Source organism: Manihot esculenta, chromosome 5, assembly GCF_001659605.2.
Source record: "Manihot esculenta cultivar AM560-2 chromosome 5, M.esculenta_v8, whole genome shotgun sequence".
NCBI lineage: Eukaryota > Viridiplantae > Streptophyta > Magnoliopsida > Malpighiales > Euphorbiaceae > Manihot > Manihot esculenta.
Window position 1 is genome coordinate 31,577,685 of NC_035165.2, and position 18,919 is coordinate 31,596,603.

At 32.9% G+C, this 18,919-nt stretch overlaps 3 protein-coding genes across 8 annotated transcripts; 2 read left to right on the plus strand and 1 right to left on the minus strand.

The window, feature by feature from the left end:
• The first annotated feature begins 2,467 nt into the window (after window positions 1-2,467).
• LOC110616019 (protein yippee-like At4g27745) lies at window positions 2,468-3,985 on the plus strand. The gene is made up of 4 exons (XM_021758315.2): window positions 2,468-2,597; window positions 2,828-2,959; window positions 3,064-3,181; window positions 3,563-3,985. Exons 3-4 carry the CDS (start codon window positions 3,089-3,091, stop codon window positions 3,788-3,790), a joined length of 321 nt encoding a protein of 106 aa, XP_021614007.2. The 5' UTR covers window positions 2,468-2,597; window positions 2,828-2,959; window positions 3,064-3,088; the 3' UTR covers window positions 3,791-3,985.
• Window positions 3,986-8,710: 4,725 nt separating this feature from the next.
• Window positions 8,711-12,511, plus strand: LOC110616150 (outer mitochondrial transmembrane helix translocase). The gene is made up of 5 exons (XM_021758489.2): window positions 8,711-9,058; window positions 10,105-10,405; window positions 10,999-11,157; window positions 11,312-11,607; window positions 12,124-12,511. The coding sequence occupies exons 1-5, from the start codon at window positions 8,861-8,863 to the stop codon at window positions 12,334-12,336; spliced, it is 1,167 nt and encodes a 388-aa protein (XP_021614181.1). The 5' UTR covers window positions 8,711-8,860; the 3' UTR covers window positions 12,337-12,511.
• Window positions 12,512-14,493: 1,982 nt separating this feature from the next.
• On the minus strand, window positions 14,494-18,458 carry LOC122721284 (metal-nicotianamine transporter YSL3-like). 6 transcript variants are annotated; one of them, XM_043957052.1, is made up of 10 exons: window positions 18,214-18,458; window positions 18,051-18,116; window positions 17,562-17,810; window positions 17,095-17,477; window positions 16,838-17,010; window positions 16,585-16,682; window positions 16,367-16,501; window positions 16,096-16,285; window positions 15,871-15,985; window positions 14,494-15,659 (listed from the first exon to the last, which is right to left on the minus strand). In XM_043957052.1, exons 4-10 carry the CDS (start codon window positions 17,462-17,464, stop codon window positions 14,746-14,748), a joined length of 1,995 nt encoding a protein of 664 aa, XP_043812987.1. In that variant the 5' UTR covers window positions 17,465-17,477; window positions 17,562-17,810; window positions 18,051-18,116; window positions 18,214-18,458; the 3' UTR covers window positions 14,494-14,745. The 6 variants fall into 6 exon arrangements, with proteins under 6 accessions (XP_043812987.1, XP_043812985.1, XP_043812986.1 ...); XM_043957050.1 differs by having other exon boundaries at window positions 18,047-18,116; XM_043957051.1 differs by lacking the exon at window positions 18,051-18,116.
• Between the last annotated feature and the right edge of the window lie 461 nt (window positions 18,459-18,919).

Here is an 18,919-nt window from a genome sequence, read left to right on the forward strand (position 1 = left end):
CGATGATATATGGAGGTCAGAAAAAGGCCACAAGACGGGTATCCGCCAGGCCCACAATCCGGGTGTTAGCTTGCTAACCAATACATTTTATGCTAGACCACAAGGTGGGTATCTACCAGATCCATAATCCAGATATTAGTCTCGCTAACTAAGTCGCAAGGCAGGTATCTGCCAGGTACATAATCCGGATATTAGTCCCACTAAATAAAATATTTTATGTCAGGCCATACATCGGGTGTTAGTTCCGCTAAACAAAACATTTTATGCCAAGCCATAAGGCAGATATCCGCTAGGCACATAATTAGAGTGTTAATCTCGCTAAACAATGCATTTTATGACAGGCCAAAATGTGGATATTCGTCAGGCCATAAATCGGGTGTTAGTCCCACTAAACAAGGTATTTTATGTCAAGCCACATGGCAGATATCCGCTAGGCACATAATCCAGATGTTAGTTCCGCTAAGCAAGGCATTTTATGTCAGGCCACAAGGCGAGTATCCGTCAGGCCATAAACCGAGTGTTAGTCCCACTAAATAAGACATTTTATGCCAAGCCACAAGGCGGGTATTCGCCAGACTATAATCCGGTGTTAGTTCCTTAAACTAAGGCATTTTATGCCAGCGCCATAAGGCGCATAGCTACCATACGAGTTTTTGGGTGTTAGTCTTAAAAAATAAAGGCAAACTTTTGTCGAAAAGCGCCATAAGGTAAATAACCATCATGCGAGTATTTAGGTGTTAGTTTCAAAAGACAAAGGCAAGTTCTTATCGAAAAGTGCCACAAAGCGAGTAACCGCCAGGCGAGTCTTTGGATATTAGTCCTAGAAGACAAAAGTAAGTTTCTGCCGAAAAACGCCACAAGGCGGATAATCGCCAAGCAAGTCTTTGGGTGTTAGTCCCAAAAGACAAAAGTAAGTTTCTAACGAAAAGCCCCAAAAGGCGAGTAATCGCCAAATGAGTATTTGAGTGTTAGTCCCAAAAGATAAATGCAAGTCTCTGCCAAAAAGCGCCACAAGGTGGGTAACCGCCAGGCGAATCTTTGAGTTTTAGTCCCAAAAGATAGAGACAAGTTTCTACCGAAAAGCACTATAAGACGGGTAACCGCTAAACAAGTCTTTGGGTGTTAGTTCCAAAAGATGAAGGTAAGTTTATGCCAAAAAGCACTATGAGGTGGATAACCTCTAGACATATGATCGGGTGTTAGTCCCAAAGCCGAGAAAAAACAGTTGTAAATTTTGAATTTGAATAATCGAAAACCGATGGGGAGACTTCTGATATAGTAGAACAATCACCTAAAGTAGACCATGAGCTGGTACTCAAAGACAAGGGTTTAGCTTTGGTCAAATGATACTCGGTCCTGTTGGCAGAAAAGAAGACTCGGACACCGTAGGTCTCAACTCTTCATCAAGACTCGCCCTCTCAACTATAATGTGAGAATTTATAAAGTTACCATTAGTAGATACAATATAGCCAATCCCCATTACACCTATAATCATGGGATCTCCTAGTAATTAGCTAGTGCCAACTGAATTTTCAGGAGATGCAATAATTAACTTCATCTTCTTGCAGTATAAGCACTAATAATCATAGAGACCAGTGTACGCATTTTTACACAACTACTTTTAAATTCTAAACAATTCTTTACATTCACCATTTTTTTAATTTACTGATTTAGTATTAGAGTGGTTATCATAGGCGCCAACTATTTCACGTTCTCTTTCTTACAAAGTGATCAATCGCAGCACAGTTTCATTTTAACCACATCAAATTGTAATATTAAAGTAGGAATAACAATAATATTCAATAAAATATAATTATAATTAAAATTAGTATATTTATAGTAATATTTTGAAATTTTTTGAATTATTATAATTTAGTTAATATGAACAATTTATTTATTTGTTATTTACTTTCATAAAGAAAATAAGTGGTTAAGAAAATTTAAAAAATTCTAATTCTAATTATATTTAAAAGAATTAAAAAGTTTATATTTAACCATTAAAAATAATCAAAAGAATTTATATCTGATGTGGTTAGTATAACTATATTAATATTAGTGTAAATATTTAAATTTTATTAAATTTTGATTAAAAAAGATGAAATTATATGTGAGGTGAGAGAAATAATTAATATTTTAATTAAATTTAATCTGAAATTTATAATATAAAATTAAAGGGAGTTTAATGATATTTAAAATAAAATTAAAAAATTTAAAAAGAAAAATTATTTATTTTTATTTCATAATAAATTAATAATTTAATAATTATTTATGGTGTAAGAGGTATAGAATTACTTTTAGCAGTCTCGGCTACCAAAGTCAAACTGACGAAAATTCTAACTTTCAGAGCCAAGTAAAGAATAAGGACTTTTAATGCAACTGCTTGTATCTTATAAAAAAAAAAAAAAAACATTTGTTCAACTTCAGTTATTCTATTGGTTTAATTGTTGGATTTCAGTGTACAGCTGGAATCCTAATCCAATTCTATTATATAATAATCACTGATTGTAGCATGATTTTTGGTTTATCCTCTCTCTCTCTCTCTCTCTCTCTCTCTCTCTCCCTCCTTACCCACTTACAGATTTTCTTTGCTTCCTTTGGTAGGGCAATTATTATTCTTAACATCTATTAGTATTAATTCTCGTTTTTTTTCTTTACTTTATTCATTGTTCTTGTAGTTTACTCTTTCAATACAATCCTGTCTCTATCAAACCCACTTTTTTTTTTGGTTGAATTATTTCTTTATTATCTAATTCTAACCTTTCATGGATTCTTCACTTAACCTTGGTCTATTCTTTCACGCTAACGCTCCTTTCTCTTTTCTTGGCAGACTTTTGGGTAATTATTGTAGGTAGAGAAACTTGAGGTATCTTGCCCACTATTATTCATGCTTTGATCTTGTACAGTAAGAGAACTGCAACTTTACTTTCCTTTTTCCAACGCTTGGGAACTTTTCTGCTCTGTGAGTGATCAGTTTTGCTTTTCTTGTATTGGATTATGTTGAATTCAGATGAAGTTTTGTGTGATTTTCTCTATTGGGTTTTCTTTTCTGATGGTGTTTATTAGACTTGAAACCTGAAATTGTTGATTAATGGCGGAATTGATGGGTCCTCGGTTGTACAGCTGTTATAATTGTCGAAACCATGTTTCTCTTCATGATGATATAATTTCTAAGGCTTTTCAGGTGAAGCACTTGAATCCCTGAAGATATTAACCAATTGTGTTTTAGCTGTTATTTCCTTTCTGTGATATGAGATTTTGTATTATGATCTTTTGATTGAAAATCTTGTACAGCAAATATATGATTTTTTCGTGGGTTTTGAGTGGATGAAACATGAATCCTCATCTGGGCTTACTTTCTGTGAAAATAATTTTTGTGGGTTTAGCTCTTTCTGCGAAAATAATTTTCAGATGTGCTTTCAGTTAAATCTTTACTGCAGGTTTCATCCAGTTACTTAATTCTCTTTTTCTTTTCAATTTGTGGAGGTTATTATTATTATTTTTATAGGAAGTTACAAGAAAATTTTGTATTGTTCAACAATCTATTACATCATTTCCTTCATAGGGAAGAAATGGCCGAGCATTTCTGTTCTCCCACGCAATGAATATTATTGTAGGTGCTAAAGAAGATAGGCATCTGATAACTGGTCTCCATACTGTTGCTGATATCTATTGTGCTGATTGCCGTGAGGTGTTGGGTTGGAAGTACGAGCGAGCTTATGAAGCATCTCAGAAGTACAAGGAAGGGAAATTCATACTTGAGAAGTCGAAAATTGTTAAGGAAAACTGGTAACAACCTGCTAGGATCCTCCTTCGGTTTGTTCCAGCATTGATTGTTAAGCATATAGTTCTTGGTAATGTTCATGTTGTAAAGAAACTGATCAGAATTGAAATTGTCATTGTTTGTCACTGTCATTCTTGCCATGTTCCACATCTGAAAGATATTTGAAGTCTTGATTTATCTGTTAATAAAATTATTTTCACAAAAGCTTATGGTGGTATTGCTCCAGTGTTCTATCTCATCAAGTTAATTGACTGGAACTCGTGTAGGAACTACAAAAAAAAATTCAAAAGAAAAAATAGATCTGGTACCTGTTTGAATCTTGTGCTTAGTTATTGATTTGAATCATATGATGTTATGTGATTACTTGGCATATGAGCTTCTTTGAAGTAAAGTGCTTTCTTGAAGAGGATATAAAGATAGCATCTTATTTTTTTTATGAGGTTTCATTACCTTCCATTTGAAGTTCAGCATTAGGCTGAATGAACTGCCTTTTGGAAGTAAAATGCAATTTTCTGTTGCTTCCGGAGAGATCCATTAGAGGAATGTTATAGAAACAATAAGCTTATAAATCATATTCATCCTCAGGTTCTCTGGCATTTGTCTATACATTACAAACTGTGTTTTTGGGCTGCATTCTAGCAGAGGCTCCACTGCAGAAGATCCCATTAAATTGAGCCTACAAGCCTACATATCAGGTCTATACTAATAGCCATAGTTTAAGTTCTCACACACCTGTAGAAAAACTAGATTCTCGGAGTTGTTTAGTTGAGCTCTATTCGCCTCCATAGCAGCTCTGCAGGCTGCCTCTCGGCAACTGAGAATAGTTATGATGGGCTCCTCTGCCTCAAGAGCAATGTCCTGTATCTTGACATCAATATTTGCCAATACTTTGATTTGCAGAGTCTTCCTAGCCTCCAGGTGTGCCAGATATGTATTTTTTTTTTTTTTTCAAATTCAAACTGAAGCATGCCCACCAATTCATTAATATCCTGAGGCGTGCTTTGAGAAGAGCATGGTACCTTTTTAGCATTATAAGATCAGCCTCAATATCAGAAAACCTGTTGTTGCTTCAGTTACCTGATGAATAATTTTCTCATGGAGAGATAACAACTTTGCAGCTTCCATATTCTTCCCACGCTCATTCTCTGCAGTGCACAATTCTGAGCAGGTAAAGCATGGAGTGACCGGTATTATAGAAAAATCGGTAATCAAGAATTGCCAACTGTAACCCTCAAGCATTTTGGTAGTAAAAACAGGCAAGTCATGTAACCCAGGAGGATCTGGAAGTGTAGAAAGTAGATTATCACAGGCCTCTTTTTCCTGGGGAGATGGAGAGATGTCAGTGAATGCATTCGGAACCCTCGTTCCTCGTTGCTGGCTTAGGCATAGGAGTTGTTCTCCTAGTTGTCCCTAGCCTTATACACTGGTTAGCTCAATGCCACCCCCAATATTTACATTTAGGATGGATGCAACCCCAGCCTGCCTCATAGATTTGTAACTGCGTTTCACAATAGACATAACAAAATACTCATCCTTTTCTCAGAAAAAGAAAAAATTTACCATACTATGATTATATGTACAATGGTTAAATTAGATGTAAGGTATTGATTACGGTAGAATTTATATGGGACATAATGTGATTAATGATTATAGTAGAATCTACATTGATTATGGTTGGATTTACGTAATGATTATAGTAGAATCTACATTGATTATGATTGTATTTACATGAGACATTGACATTATGATTGGATTTACATATGAGACGCTGACGAACGTCGAATCTGTCAAATGTGAGTATTTTTTTTAAGTTCAAAATTTATTTGCAGATAAGATGAATGAATTTTGACCCTCAGAAATTTATAAAAATTATTTCTTTTTAATTTCAAGTAAGAAAATATAAGAAAAAAAAATTAATTTTGAGATAGAAAAGAGAAGGAAAGAAAATCGCAATTGAGAACTTTATTAATAAAGACTGAAAAATAATTATTAAATAAGTAAGTAATCAAGTTGAAGATAATTTAAATTAAAAGGTTTTATCAATTGATTATTGATATTTAAAAATAATTTATTTAATTTTTTATTGTTTGATTAAAGGGTTCAAACAAGCCAATTTCACAATTTTTTTTAATGTTAGAATAATTTAATTGCATTTAATGAAGAACAATTTGAACTTAATTAATAATTTACAAGTAAAATTATTTAAATCAAATCATTCAATTTCTTAATATAAATTACTATGTTAAACGCTACTTGTATTAACTTAATTAAATAATTATGTACTTAATTGAAGGCCTCTTAAATACTTAGAAAGACAATAATGGAAGTGATGTTTTTTATGAAGCAGAAGAAAATGAAAATAGAAAATTAAGATGAAAATAAAATGAAATTGGATCTCGCAACTTGATGAAAAAAAAACTCAACTAGATTAACTTTTAACTGAATAAAGGAATTGAGTTTGTTAGGGATCGAATAATAACAAAATACAAAAATAAACACGAAAAATAAATAACACATAGATTAAATGTAGTTCACCAATTTAGCTACGTCTATGGCAGTTAGGGTTTTCTTATTTATCTGTGAGTTTTTCAACAAAATACACTATGAGAATATTACATATTTATATGTTCAGAAAAAATATAAAAAAAAATAAAATAGTCCTCAAAATATATCATTAGGAGAATATTACATATTTCGTGTGGTTCACCAATTTATATACCCGTTGAGTATGGTATGCAGTCCATAATATATTATTAGCCTCTATATCTCAATAGAGTTAAGTGCAGTGATATCTAAAAAAAGTATGTGCTCGACAATGTCCAAATTAGTGTTGTGTTCATTAAGCAAACTCATATTTACAGCTAACACAGAAAATCACAAAATCCAAGTATATGTCATGCCTTGTGTTAAAAATGATTCTAAATTATGAGACTAACTAAAATCTAAAATTTACCTTATGCTTTTTCACTATATATCAAAGAAAGAAACCATTCATGTTTGGTTAGTTCAGTGGGATTTTTATTGTTTTTAGAAAAATATAACAAAGAAACCTATGGATACATCTAAGAGCGAGGCTTTAAATTTTATTTACTTTTGATTTACCACCCTTAATTCAAGTCAAGAATTCCCTATTAATTCCTTATAAACCTGTACCGGAATCCAATCTGCAAGATAATCACACAAATAGTTTAAATATAGAGTTGTTTTTACATATTTTTTATCATAAACACCTAAATCAAGATTAAAACTTGTAATGAAATAATATATCAATTTATCTCTCAACCTAAAGCGGAGAAGTAGTATATTTAAATTGAGATTTTTAACATTATAAGAATACTCAAAAGTAGCATAGAATTTCCTCAACTTATGATGAAAAATTAATCTCCAAAAATTTTCTTCAGTCAATATTATCATTTAACTCATAAATCTCATCAAACATCAAATACATTTAAATTTATAGAAATGTATAAATTTATTTAATAAAAGGCTTATTAACTCAAATAATTCAATATTTTATCAACTCACTGTTTATATCCTAAACTTTTAATTTTGAATTATTAAACTAAACCTTTAAAATTTATCATTATTTTATTTATAAGTCCAAATCGATTTTGACCAGAATTTAAAAATGTCAACTATCAACCCACATGCCTTTTTTTATTATTTTTTTAGTTAACTATATTTTTAGTCTTTTGAACGAAATAATCCAAACCTTTTTTTTAATTTTATATTTATATCCCAACCTTTTTGTATTCATGTGGTGGTATCTATAAAGTTAACATTGGACTTAAGACTATGTTCATCGGAATTATCCATCAAGGGTAATATTTGAAGATTTAGAACTCTATTCATCGAGTACTATTCCTGTTCATTGGGTATTGTTCACGAGTTTTGTTCTTCTGATCCTTTGTTTATTTTAATTGTTTTGGGTTGGTTGTTCTTATGACTGAAGTTAATTATATATGTAACAAGTTGGGTATGATTAACATTTATACTTCAACTTGAGAGAGAGTGTTATAGATTATAGGAAGTAAATATGTTAATATAGGAAATAAATATTGATAGATTAATCAGTTTGTTTAATCTTAGGGATTGTACAATTATAGATTTGATTTTCCTTCTCTTTAGATACAGTCTCTTATATATAAATAGGTTGTAATCTCTATTGTAAAAGATAATAAATATTATCATTCTATATAAATCAAACATTTTCACAAATTCATATTTATATTCTAACATTCAAATTTTGAAGAGCGGGAATACAATTATCAAAATACATAAAAGATCAGTTACTACATCCTTGTTCAAAGCATCGATACAGGAAAAAAAATCAAATTAGTCAATGATGTTTTTTTTATAACTCTAGTTGCAATGGAAATGATAAAATCTAAATAAATAAAACGATAATAAACAAAAAAGTAATAATTAAGGAGACTAATTTGAAAAAGAAAATAATTTTTTATTTTTTATTGATTGTCTTTTTCTTCAAACTAGTCTCTCTTATCCATTATTTTTATTTAATTTATGTTCTACTTTGTCTGTTACCATCAAAACTGTTAAAAAAAAATCACTTACCAATTTGAATTTTTTTTCCTCCAACGGTACTTTAGTTAAAAATGTAACTATTGATCTTTTAGATGTCTTGATAATTTTTTTTTTTTGAATTAAGATGTCTTGATAATTGTTTTTGTAACAATTCAATATTGAAAGATTGAGACATAAATGTGAAGTTTTTTAAAAAAATATTAAATATTTAATTTAATTATCTAAAACTGAATTTAAAATATAAACAAAAACATTTAGATTATTTGAGTTAATTCGCCGTAATAAAAAAAAAATTAGAAGTGTGCTAATTTCAACATTTCAAACAAGTTCATAATCTGTGGAGCAATATTGGAGCCCAAGCCCATAGGCGTGAGGTGCCGAACCGACTCAAAAGAAACAACGTTCCAGAACATAATTCCCTTCTTCCCTAGCACTCTCCCACCAGAGCATAGCTTCAATTTTCAGGAGAGACTACGTCGTTAAATCTTTTCTCAAATTCTAGAATTTGTGAAACCCTATCAAGAGAGCAAAGAAATGGGTGGCTTATCGGAGACCAAGTTCTTGCAGGAGCTTGTATTATACGCTGCAAGTGCAGCCCTAAGTTGTCTGGTATTGTTTGCGGGCCTCCGACATCTTGACCCTAACCGTGAGGCCTCGAAGAAGGCTCTTGAACAGAAGAAGGAAATTGCGAAGCGGTTGGGTCGCCCGCTTATCCAGACCAATCCCTACGAGGTACTTCTAATCCTGTGTATATTTTTTTTTAGTTGGAAGAGTTTCTTAATTACTCATTTGGTTAGCTAATTTCGCAAACAACAAACTAATTGATGTGGGTTATATGAATTTTTCACCACTATGTTAAACACCAAGTTCACGTCAAAAGTGGGATAAAGAATTTTTTATGGGTATTTTTAGATTGTGAGGATGGAGAGAAATGATAGGTTGAATTTGTACTTAGGTGATTTATTTCGAAAAACATGTGTCATTCTTTAAAGAATTTTGAAACTAGTGTTTATCTGAGTTGAAATTTTTTTTGTGAATTGTGATTAGGTGTTTTTGATTTTAGGTTAAAATTAATTTGATGACATTTACAATATATAAGTTTCTTTTGATTGTTAATTCTTGAATGTGAATGAATTCTTATGTTCAGTATGCATTTTAAAGTCTTATTAAAAATAGGTGTAATTTTTCCAAAAACACTCCAATTGTTTTTCCTCCTTTTTAATTATAAATTCCAACTGATACAGTTTGAGCCAAAATCAAATTCAGAGCTATCAAGGAATCCAAAATGTTAATACCTCAATGATGATGTTTGACAACACAACATCAGTAATGGTCTCCATGCTGATTATTTGTTTGAGTAAATGTAAATAAAACACAGGATTTTAATGGGATAGCAAAAGTGCAGCCTTTAGTGACAGGATTAAGGTTCTTAGGCAAGAGATTTAATTAACACCGACTTGTCTTTGAATCATTATGTGGGTTTAGCAGGTAAAACCACCTTTGATTCTGTTTTTAACCTTTTGAATTTTACATGTCAGTCTCAGTGGGGGAAGTGGTTGCACTATGGAAAACCTTTCCTCTTTCATGGGTGTGTGGAAGATTTAACCACTTCTGAGGTTCTCAGCAACTGATTGATGGTCTAAAAGTTTTTAGATTTTGCATGTTTGGCAATATGATTGGTTGTAATAAAGGCTCTTTGAGGCTTATGATCAATTCCACAATTTTACACTATTAACTTGCTTTGAATATCCTTGACTCCTTTATTTCATTTTTAACAGGATGTAATAGCTTGTGATGTCATAAATCCCGATCACATTGATGTGGAATTTGATTCAATTGGAGGATTGGAAAGTATTAAGCAATCATTGTATGAACTGGTGATTCTTCCTCTGAGGAGACCTGACCTTTTTTCACATGGGAAGCTTCTTGGGCCCCAAAAAGGAGTCCTGTTATACGGACCACCAGGTACTGGTAAGACAATGCTTGCCAAAGCTATTGCAAAAGAGTCAGGAGCTGTTTTCATTAATGTGAGGATCTCCAATCTGATGAGCAAGTGGTTTGGTGATGCTCAAAAGCTCGGTGAGTAATTCTAGTTTTCACTTCGATTTTATATGATATCTCGTCATGAATCTCTTAATCTTTTGAATGAATTTAGTCCAACTATCATTGAGATAAAATATTTGTGAGAAACCATTCTTTGTAATTAAGTTGAATCTATGTTGTATGGTTTCATTGGGCTCTGGGGGAAAATTGGAATGATGTCAGTAGACTTGGTATAATTCTTTAGGTTAAAACTCATATGACAATCTCTTTCTGATGGCATCATGAGCCTTTGAGCCCTCTCTCTCTCTCTCTCTCTCTCTCTCTCTCTCTCTCTCTCTCTCTCTCTCTCTCTCTCTCTCCCGCTCTCTCTCTTTGCACGTCATTAATTTCAAATATAAGGTGGTTCAATCATTTGCATTTTTTGATGTGGACATTGAGGTTGAGAAGTTTCTGATATGGTTCGACCTTTCTTTCTCTCCTTTAAATCTATGTTATTTCTTATTTGGTTCATTCGATGCAAAATTATTTATATTAACAGGAAATAGGTGAAGCAAGTAAAGGTTCCTTTTGCAATTCTTCTGCCAAGGGTTAATCTGATGTACTGTTTATTTTCTGCTATCCTGTGACAGTGGCTGCTGTTTTTAGCCTGGCTTATAAACTTCAGCCTGCTATTATATTTATTGATGAGGTCGACAGTTTTTTGGGGCAGCGTCGTACTACAGATCACGAGGCTTTGACTAATATGAAGACCGAGTTCATGGCTTTGTGGGATGGGTTTACGACAGACCGTGAGTTCTTGTCCTGAAACAGTTACATTTTGTGTTTTCTTCTGTGGAATTGACAGTCTGTATGTGCCATATGTAGGATCCTTGAAACTGAGGTTTGCAGGGTTTAGTTGTACCTACTTGGCCTAAACTATTTTGTTGATTTCATGTATTTTAGAGAATGCACAAGTGATGGTTCTTGCTGCAACAAACCGCCCATCAGAACTTGATGAAGCAATACTACGGCGCCTTCCCCAGGCCTTTCAGATTGGGATGCCTGATCGCAGGGAAAGAGTTGATATATTGAAGGTTATTCTGAAGGGCGAGAAAGTGGAAGAAGGCATTGATTTTGACTACATAGCAAGCTTGTGTGAGGGTTACACAGGTTCTGATCTTCTTGAACTCTGCAAGAAAGCAGCTTACTTTCCTATTAGGGACCTACTGGATGAGGAGAAGAAGGGGAAACGATATAGTGTGAGTATATTCTTCTTTTTTTTTTTTTTTGGTTTGCTCTTTCAATTGTATTTATAATATGGGATATGAAAAATCCTTATTTGCAAAAATATTAGAAATTTTTTAGATCTATTTTAATGGTGGCTGGGCTTATACACATCTAAATTCATAAAGTCTGTTTTGATGGGTATACTTGTCAATGTGTTACAGTCAAACTGTTGCTTCTGTGTGTGTAAAAAAATTATTGGGCTGTAACTTCTCAAAATTGTATAGACTATTAGTAACCGAACCCAATTAGGTTAATCCTCTTCATTTTTTTTCACTCTTGCATACATTTTTCCCTATTCCTCTACTGTCTAGCTATGATTTTCCTTTGCTGACTTTGTGATGTCTTAAGTTGACTTGAACCTTAGCAAGAAATGAAATTAAGTGCTCTATGAGCAGCCATTTCCTCCTGGAAACCTCACTTTTATCTTTATGTCTAGCTATTTGAGACTTACTCTTTTGTGATTTTCAATTATAATTTTTCCCCCTCAGGCACCAAGGCCTTTGCGCCAATCAGATTTGGAAAATGTTGTTGCCACATCAACTAAGACAAGGATTGCTGCAAATGAGTACACTAGATCCAACTCACAATCACCTGGATGGTCTAGACAGTCGGACGACCATGTTCAAGCCACAATCAATGAACTCTCTAAACTTGTAGTTTCCCAAATATTGAACATTCAGTCAGATGCCCAGGACCATTGAAAATTATTGTCGTCTTTAATTCTCTGCAAATGATATGTCATTTTGTAAGATCATCATCCCACAATTATAGTTCTATTTATTTAGTGCTCTGAGTTGGATCCCATGCAGAAAATCTTATGTATGTAATCAAGCTGTTAATCTATTGATTTGAGGGCTTTGACATGCTCTTGAATGTCTTGGGATTCCAGATTTTCACAAGCAGAATTCTTGGTTGCTTGCTGCAACACGGTTACAGCACCTTTTTTAACTGGATTCACTTGAAAGAATCTGGAACCACTCTTTCCTGATTTTGCTTGGTTTTATTGAGATCTAGAAATTTAACATTCTGATATAGCCGTCGGAAACACTCTGACCAACTGTTTATTTTACTCAGAATTTTCTGAATGTTCCGATAAGTAAGCTGAAGAAAAACTTGCATGCAGTTTTTGCATGTATTTATACATGAATATGACAGTTACAAGTTGGATTTGGATTTTTCTCCTCGTTCAGTTCTTAGACAGTCATTTTTTAAAGATGATTTAATTTTTTTCTTTCACTGGATAAATGTTTTCAATTGATTGATTTTTTTATTATTTTTATTTTTATATTTGTTTCTTTCTTGAAGTGGTTGGCTTTCATCTGTTTTTACATAGTGCCTGTCAGCCTTTACTTGTCGTCCGGAAGACCATTTGCAACAGGCCTACTAGGCTAATAGCGAACGGTAATGGGTCTATCTTCGAGATACTCATGATCCCCTACACATGGGTTGTTGTAGTTCTTCTCGAGCTAAATTTATCACAACATGCATCTCTGCGATTCGATGAATCTCTTTCATCTACTGCTTTTTCAAGCTTTTACCTAGCCATAGTTTCTAGGGTCTAATAAAATATGGTTGGATTTTCTTAACTTTTAGACGTTAGCTTATTCTTCTCCACCTGTGTAGAAAGGCATTTCAAAACCATTGGTCTTTGTGGTTTTGTGTCCTACTTTATGTAGGAAAAGATTTCTTCTCAGCTTTTGCTTCTATTTTTCACCTCTAGAGCTGTTTATGATTATCGAGGGTTTTTAACCGAATTGAAAAATCATTTTCAATCGCATTAAAATAAATAATAACTTAATTATAAGAATTAAATTATTTCTAAATTAAATTTATTTAATTATTTAATTTTAACTCTATTTCCTTGTAAGAATTATATTGAAACTGAGCATCAATTTTGTGTCTATATATATTTTAATAGTTTTAGTAATATTATGATTTTATTATATAATTTTAATAATATGTTTAATATGTTATGTAATTTCAATATAATTTTATAAATTATTTTTTCAAAATTATAATTCTATTTAAAGAATTTAAATTTAAATTTTATAAATTATTAAATAATATATGATTGAAACAGTAAATAAATAAGGATATAAATAAAATAAATTATTTGTGAGCTATTTAGACTTATTGTGTGTATATATATTATCTCTTTAATTATTTTTATATTTAATATTGTCTGATTATTTTAATAAATTAAATTATTCATATAATTTAATTATAATACACTCTCTTAACTATTAAATAGTTATTAATAATATTATAAAATAACCATATATTTTAATTAATTATTAAAGACATCTAATTATATGATTTTAAGTTAAAATAACCACATACACTCTCTTAACTTTTTACGTTTCAAATTATTGAAAATTATTGTCTTTACGCCCACATCAAAAAGACAACAGATGCACGAAATTGCATAATAAAGAAAGTGTTAACAATAAAGCAATTTTCTTAAAAATATTATGATCAATCAAAATTCAAATTTCTTTATACATGTTATTAAATAAATAAAATAGTAAATTGGTCTCAACTGCATATGAATGAAAATTTTACTTTGGATCTATAAATTTTATTTAGTGATTTTTAATTAAATTAATTTTATTAAATAAATTTAATTATATATTATTGTTTGCCATATAAATGATAAATTAAAGTGTATCATGTTACTCATTAAAAATGAAATAAATTAATAAATAAAGTAGTCTTTAACTAGAGAATCAAAAAGATAAGTCTCAAGCAGTTAAACTCTATCAAGGCTCAAAACTATCAACTCTATAAAACTTTCAGTAAATCATTGATATTGTGAAATCTAGTTAGAATAGAACAAGCCCTTAAATCATACACTTCAATTGAAAAAACAAAATCAAATGATTTTATTTATTTATTCTATCTTATTGTTTTCCAATTTCAAATAAGAAATATATTTTTATTTTTTATTTTTTGATTGCTCTAACTAGTTCCTGTATACAATACACTATTTCAACGTGCCCTGCAACTTACTGCTTAAGAAGGGGAAGCTCTCTAATTATTCTCTATATTTGTGCCTATAATAAAGTTTATTGGTCAAAAGCTACAGATTTTGCGAGCTCTCAACCGCATTTCTACTTGAAACTCATGCATATTGGAGGATGAATTTTAGCCAGTGCAAGGATGGATGAGGGGAGAATCCATAAACCATCTCCACAGATCAAGCCGGAGGCCACTGCAGGAATCATCAAACCTGCTCTTCTGCTGTTTAGCTTGTGCCAAGCAAACACAACCAGACTCCCCACACACATATCAATTGCGAAGTTCGCCCCGACTAAGAAAGGTACTGCCATAGCCATTGGGAGAGGGATCCATTTGCCAATGTTTTTTGGGAATAGATCTCTTACCAAATTGGCTGCGATAGCGAAGGCAAAAAAACCATAACAAAGCTGCAAGCAATGCTGGGGAAGGGCAGAGAATCCTTCGACACCAAGAATCGCCATGTTTCGGTATATGAGGCCATATGGAGCTTTATACTCTCCATCAGGATTCCCCACATCAAAAGCCTTGTAGAAGAGAAAGAATGTAAGAGGAGCTACAACACAACCTATTGCAGTCCCAATCACCTGGCTAAGAAGCATCGACCGAGGAGAAGTAAGAGTTAGATGACCAGTCTTGAAATCATGCATCAAATCAGAAGAATAGGAAACAATGGATTTAATCAGGCCACATCCCACAAGTCCTGCGACAACCCCGTTATTTCCTCCAGATATGGCTGCAAGTATGAAAAGGGCCACCTTTCCATAGTTATACGCCATATTCATGTCGGTTAGACCAGCACCATAAGCATTGCAGAAGCTAAGAGAAGGTGCAAGAATGTAGGCAACCACTACATAGTACCACTTTAGCTCAGGAAACATGAGAGGGATCACAATGATGGAAATGATGGAGAACGCAGTGTACCCTAAACATGCTACCCACATTGGAATAGTTTCTCTTATGAAAAATTCATTCCTCCGAAGATCATCCGGAGCTTGTTTCGACTCATCTGAAACCACATATAGGAAAGTTAATATCTTATGCTACCCTGATGAATTCAACATTGCATAAATGTTTTATCCTATTCTTTTTCTTTCCCTTTTTTCTGTTTTACATTTGGCGATGCAAACTCTAATACCATTAAGCTAGAGATACCGGAGCTGACCCCAATGTCTTGAGAACTAAGTTGCCAAAATCGAACATACAGAACTGAAAATTACCTGTTCTAGAATTGTTAGTCTTTGCTCTGGCACGGATGCTATTGGCAGTAAAATATAGTATCTTGACAAAATTGTAGAGCCCGTCTCCGAGGATCAGAGCAATAGAAATAAAGACCTGCAACAGATATGAGATATTAAAACACTGATTTTAGCAATCACCACCATTTCTGAAAGATGACAGGAGCTTTACTAAAGCAAGTAATCGAAAATGAACTAGTATAGGACCTTGTAACCATTTAGACTCTTCATATTGCTTTCTGGTAAAGTAGCAGGAAACCAATCTCCTTTATTCCCTCCTATCAGTGGCCACATGATTCCCCAAGAAAGTACAGCGCCAAGTAGCAAAGACAAATTCACAAGATGGGAACAGATCATTCCTGCTCCTACGTAAGTAGAACTGAAGTCAAAGAAAAATCTGCAAAATCCAATTTGTTCAATCAATGGAGAATTAATCCCACGTTGAGATACAAACTGTAAGTATAATATGAACACTCACGAGTTTTTCCAAGCTTTCAATCCAAATGTAGGGAACTGAGAAAATCCACATCTCTCTCCACCAGAGTAAAACCACTGAAAGAAAGCCCAGATGAAGCTTATTGAAAAGAACTTCATGAACCCATGAACCTGCTTCCTGCAAGAAGTATACTTAATGCTTCATGATCAAATTTCCAATTAATATTCAATTGGCATGAACTACGTAAATTAGATGCATACCTAGCAAGCTTGTCTCCTTTAGAAGTATGGAAACCATTGATGAGAACCGCAGTTGCGGTTCCACTTGGATAAGTTAATTTATAATCTATTATCATGATCTGGTTTACCAAAAAATGCATAAATTAGATACCATTTCCAGTCCCACAAGTAAATATAAAGAAGTTTAATAATGAAATTAACTAATAAATTATGCAAACATGTAATCCATCAAGCAATAGGATTAGTTAAAGGGAAAAAACCAAAAAGGGATTACCTTCCTAAGAGGAACCAACGCAAGCAGCCCAACAAAACTGCTAACAAAGAGGAAACCAGTCATCCAGCCAATCCCAGGTTCCTTTATGCTGCCAGGAGCATTCCCTTCTGTATCAACTCCAGCTTGCTCATATGTCTTCCTATTCAATGCCAGAAGATAAGACCCAAAACCACCTGATATTCAATAATTTTTACAAAATGAGCCAAGAAAAAATAGGAAAATTTCATAGAACAAGTCATAAGATCAAAGCCTCCAACCTCCAACAGCAATGCTATAACAAGCAACGGCACAAGTTTGAATTATGGTATTCTCTTGTCTAGTGAACGGATTGGTTACAATTCCAGCCTTCTGAAGAAGCTTAGTCCATGTTCTAATAAAAACAAAAGCCAGTAGAGCAGCAGAAACATTCAGATTGGGTACTAGGCCTGTGGTGAGGTTCAGCTTCATCACTATCACACTGTATATGATGCCAATTACTAAGCTAGCTACGACCCCTCTAACTGTGATCTGTTTATTCCACGGAGCAATTCTACTTGTGTACTCTGGCTCATCTCCCATCTCTTCCGAATTCTCCTTCTCAATCCCTTTCGTTTCTTCCATGTGCACAGTCCCCATTAGATTATTCATCAAAATATTCTACCTAAACAACCAACACAAGACGCAATTTTGATACCAAGAAGTGATAAAATATATACATATATTTAAAAGAGAAACCTGATCTTACCCTTTTAAGTCTTCTTCTTGCTGCTGGTTTTCTTGTTTCTCCCTTTGGTAGTAAGTAAATGTAACAGAAAGTTGAAAAGGTAGCAAAGATCCAAATTTGAAATATATAGTTAACGACAAATCTCAAAGGAACATTACCCAATGAGTAAAACTTCTAGAGAGATGAAAAAAGGAGAAACACTCAAAATCAGCATCAAATGGGTGGACTGGGGGAGGGTTACAACGTGCTCTGCTTTAACTTGCAGAATCCCTTCAAAGAAAAAACAGACGTTAGCCCACAATCTTCAATGGGATCCTTGTATGAAAGAAGAGAAGCCACAAGCACCAGTTGAGCCTTTCAATGTAATATGGACAGCATTAAATGCCATAACAAAAGCATAGCCGCAATTGGGTTTTCGATAATCAAAACATTGATTTGGTTTAAGTTGACAAAGAACTAGATGACACATGAAATAGAAGCAAGCAAGCAACTATCTATTATCTCACCAACCCAAACTAAGAAGACCCATTTGAACATGGACTGCAAAGAAGTTAAAACACATATTTTTTCAATAATCTGCAGTACAGAGAACAGAGTAGTCAGACTCTTCCAACGAGGATGATATATAAAATTCTGAACCCATATTCTGGAGTCATGCTACAATCATTATCACCTCTTTACTTTCTTGGATTGAGTTGGGTATGATGGCAATGGAAGTGGTTATAAGGAGAGGGAGAGATTAGGACAAAACACCGCTTGGTTTAGGAGCTGCTGAGCACTTCACTTGAAAGTGTCCTTTCACTGTTGGGGCGTGTGGCTTGCAACATGAGGTTGCCTTGCTTTCAAAACGAATATGAAAGGAAAGCGATTTTCAAGGCCAAGAATCCACGAATGAGTGCATGATGCAAGAGAGAGAGAGATAATGAGGAAGTGGGAAAGCAGACTTTGTTTATGGTGGGTGGACCAAGATGGTGAGTTTGAGTGGGTTGGGGTACTTTGTTCATACAAACCATTAATAATTTTCAAGAGAAAAATATCGTCAGCCCTTTACTGGATTTTTTTTTTCAATTTTGCTAAAGTTATTTCAAAATTCATTATAAAAAACGTTTACCCAATCAAACTAAATTAAAATAAATCAAATTCAATTAATTCAATCTAATTTAAATTTTATTTAAAATTAATTCGATTTAACTTTTACTGATCATCAAATTTTTTTGACAGGAGAATCATCAAATTTTATTTTCTATTTATTTGTACTCTCCCCTAATTCTTTTATAATTCAGTATAAATAATTTTATAAAAAAATCATTTAAATAAATTATTAAAAAATCATTTATAATTTTATATTCATATGCAATAAAAATTTTCAAAGTTATAAA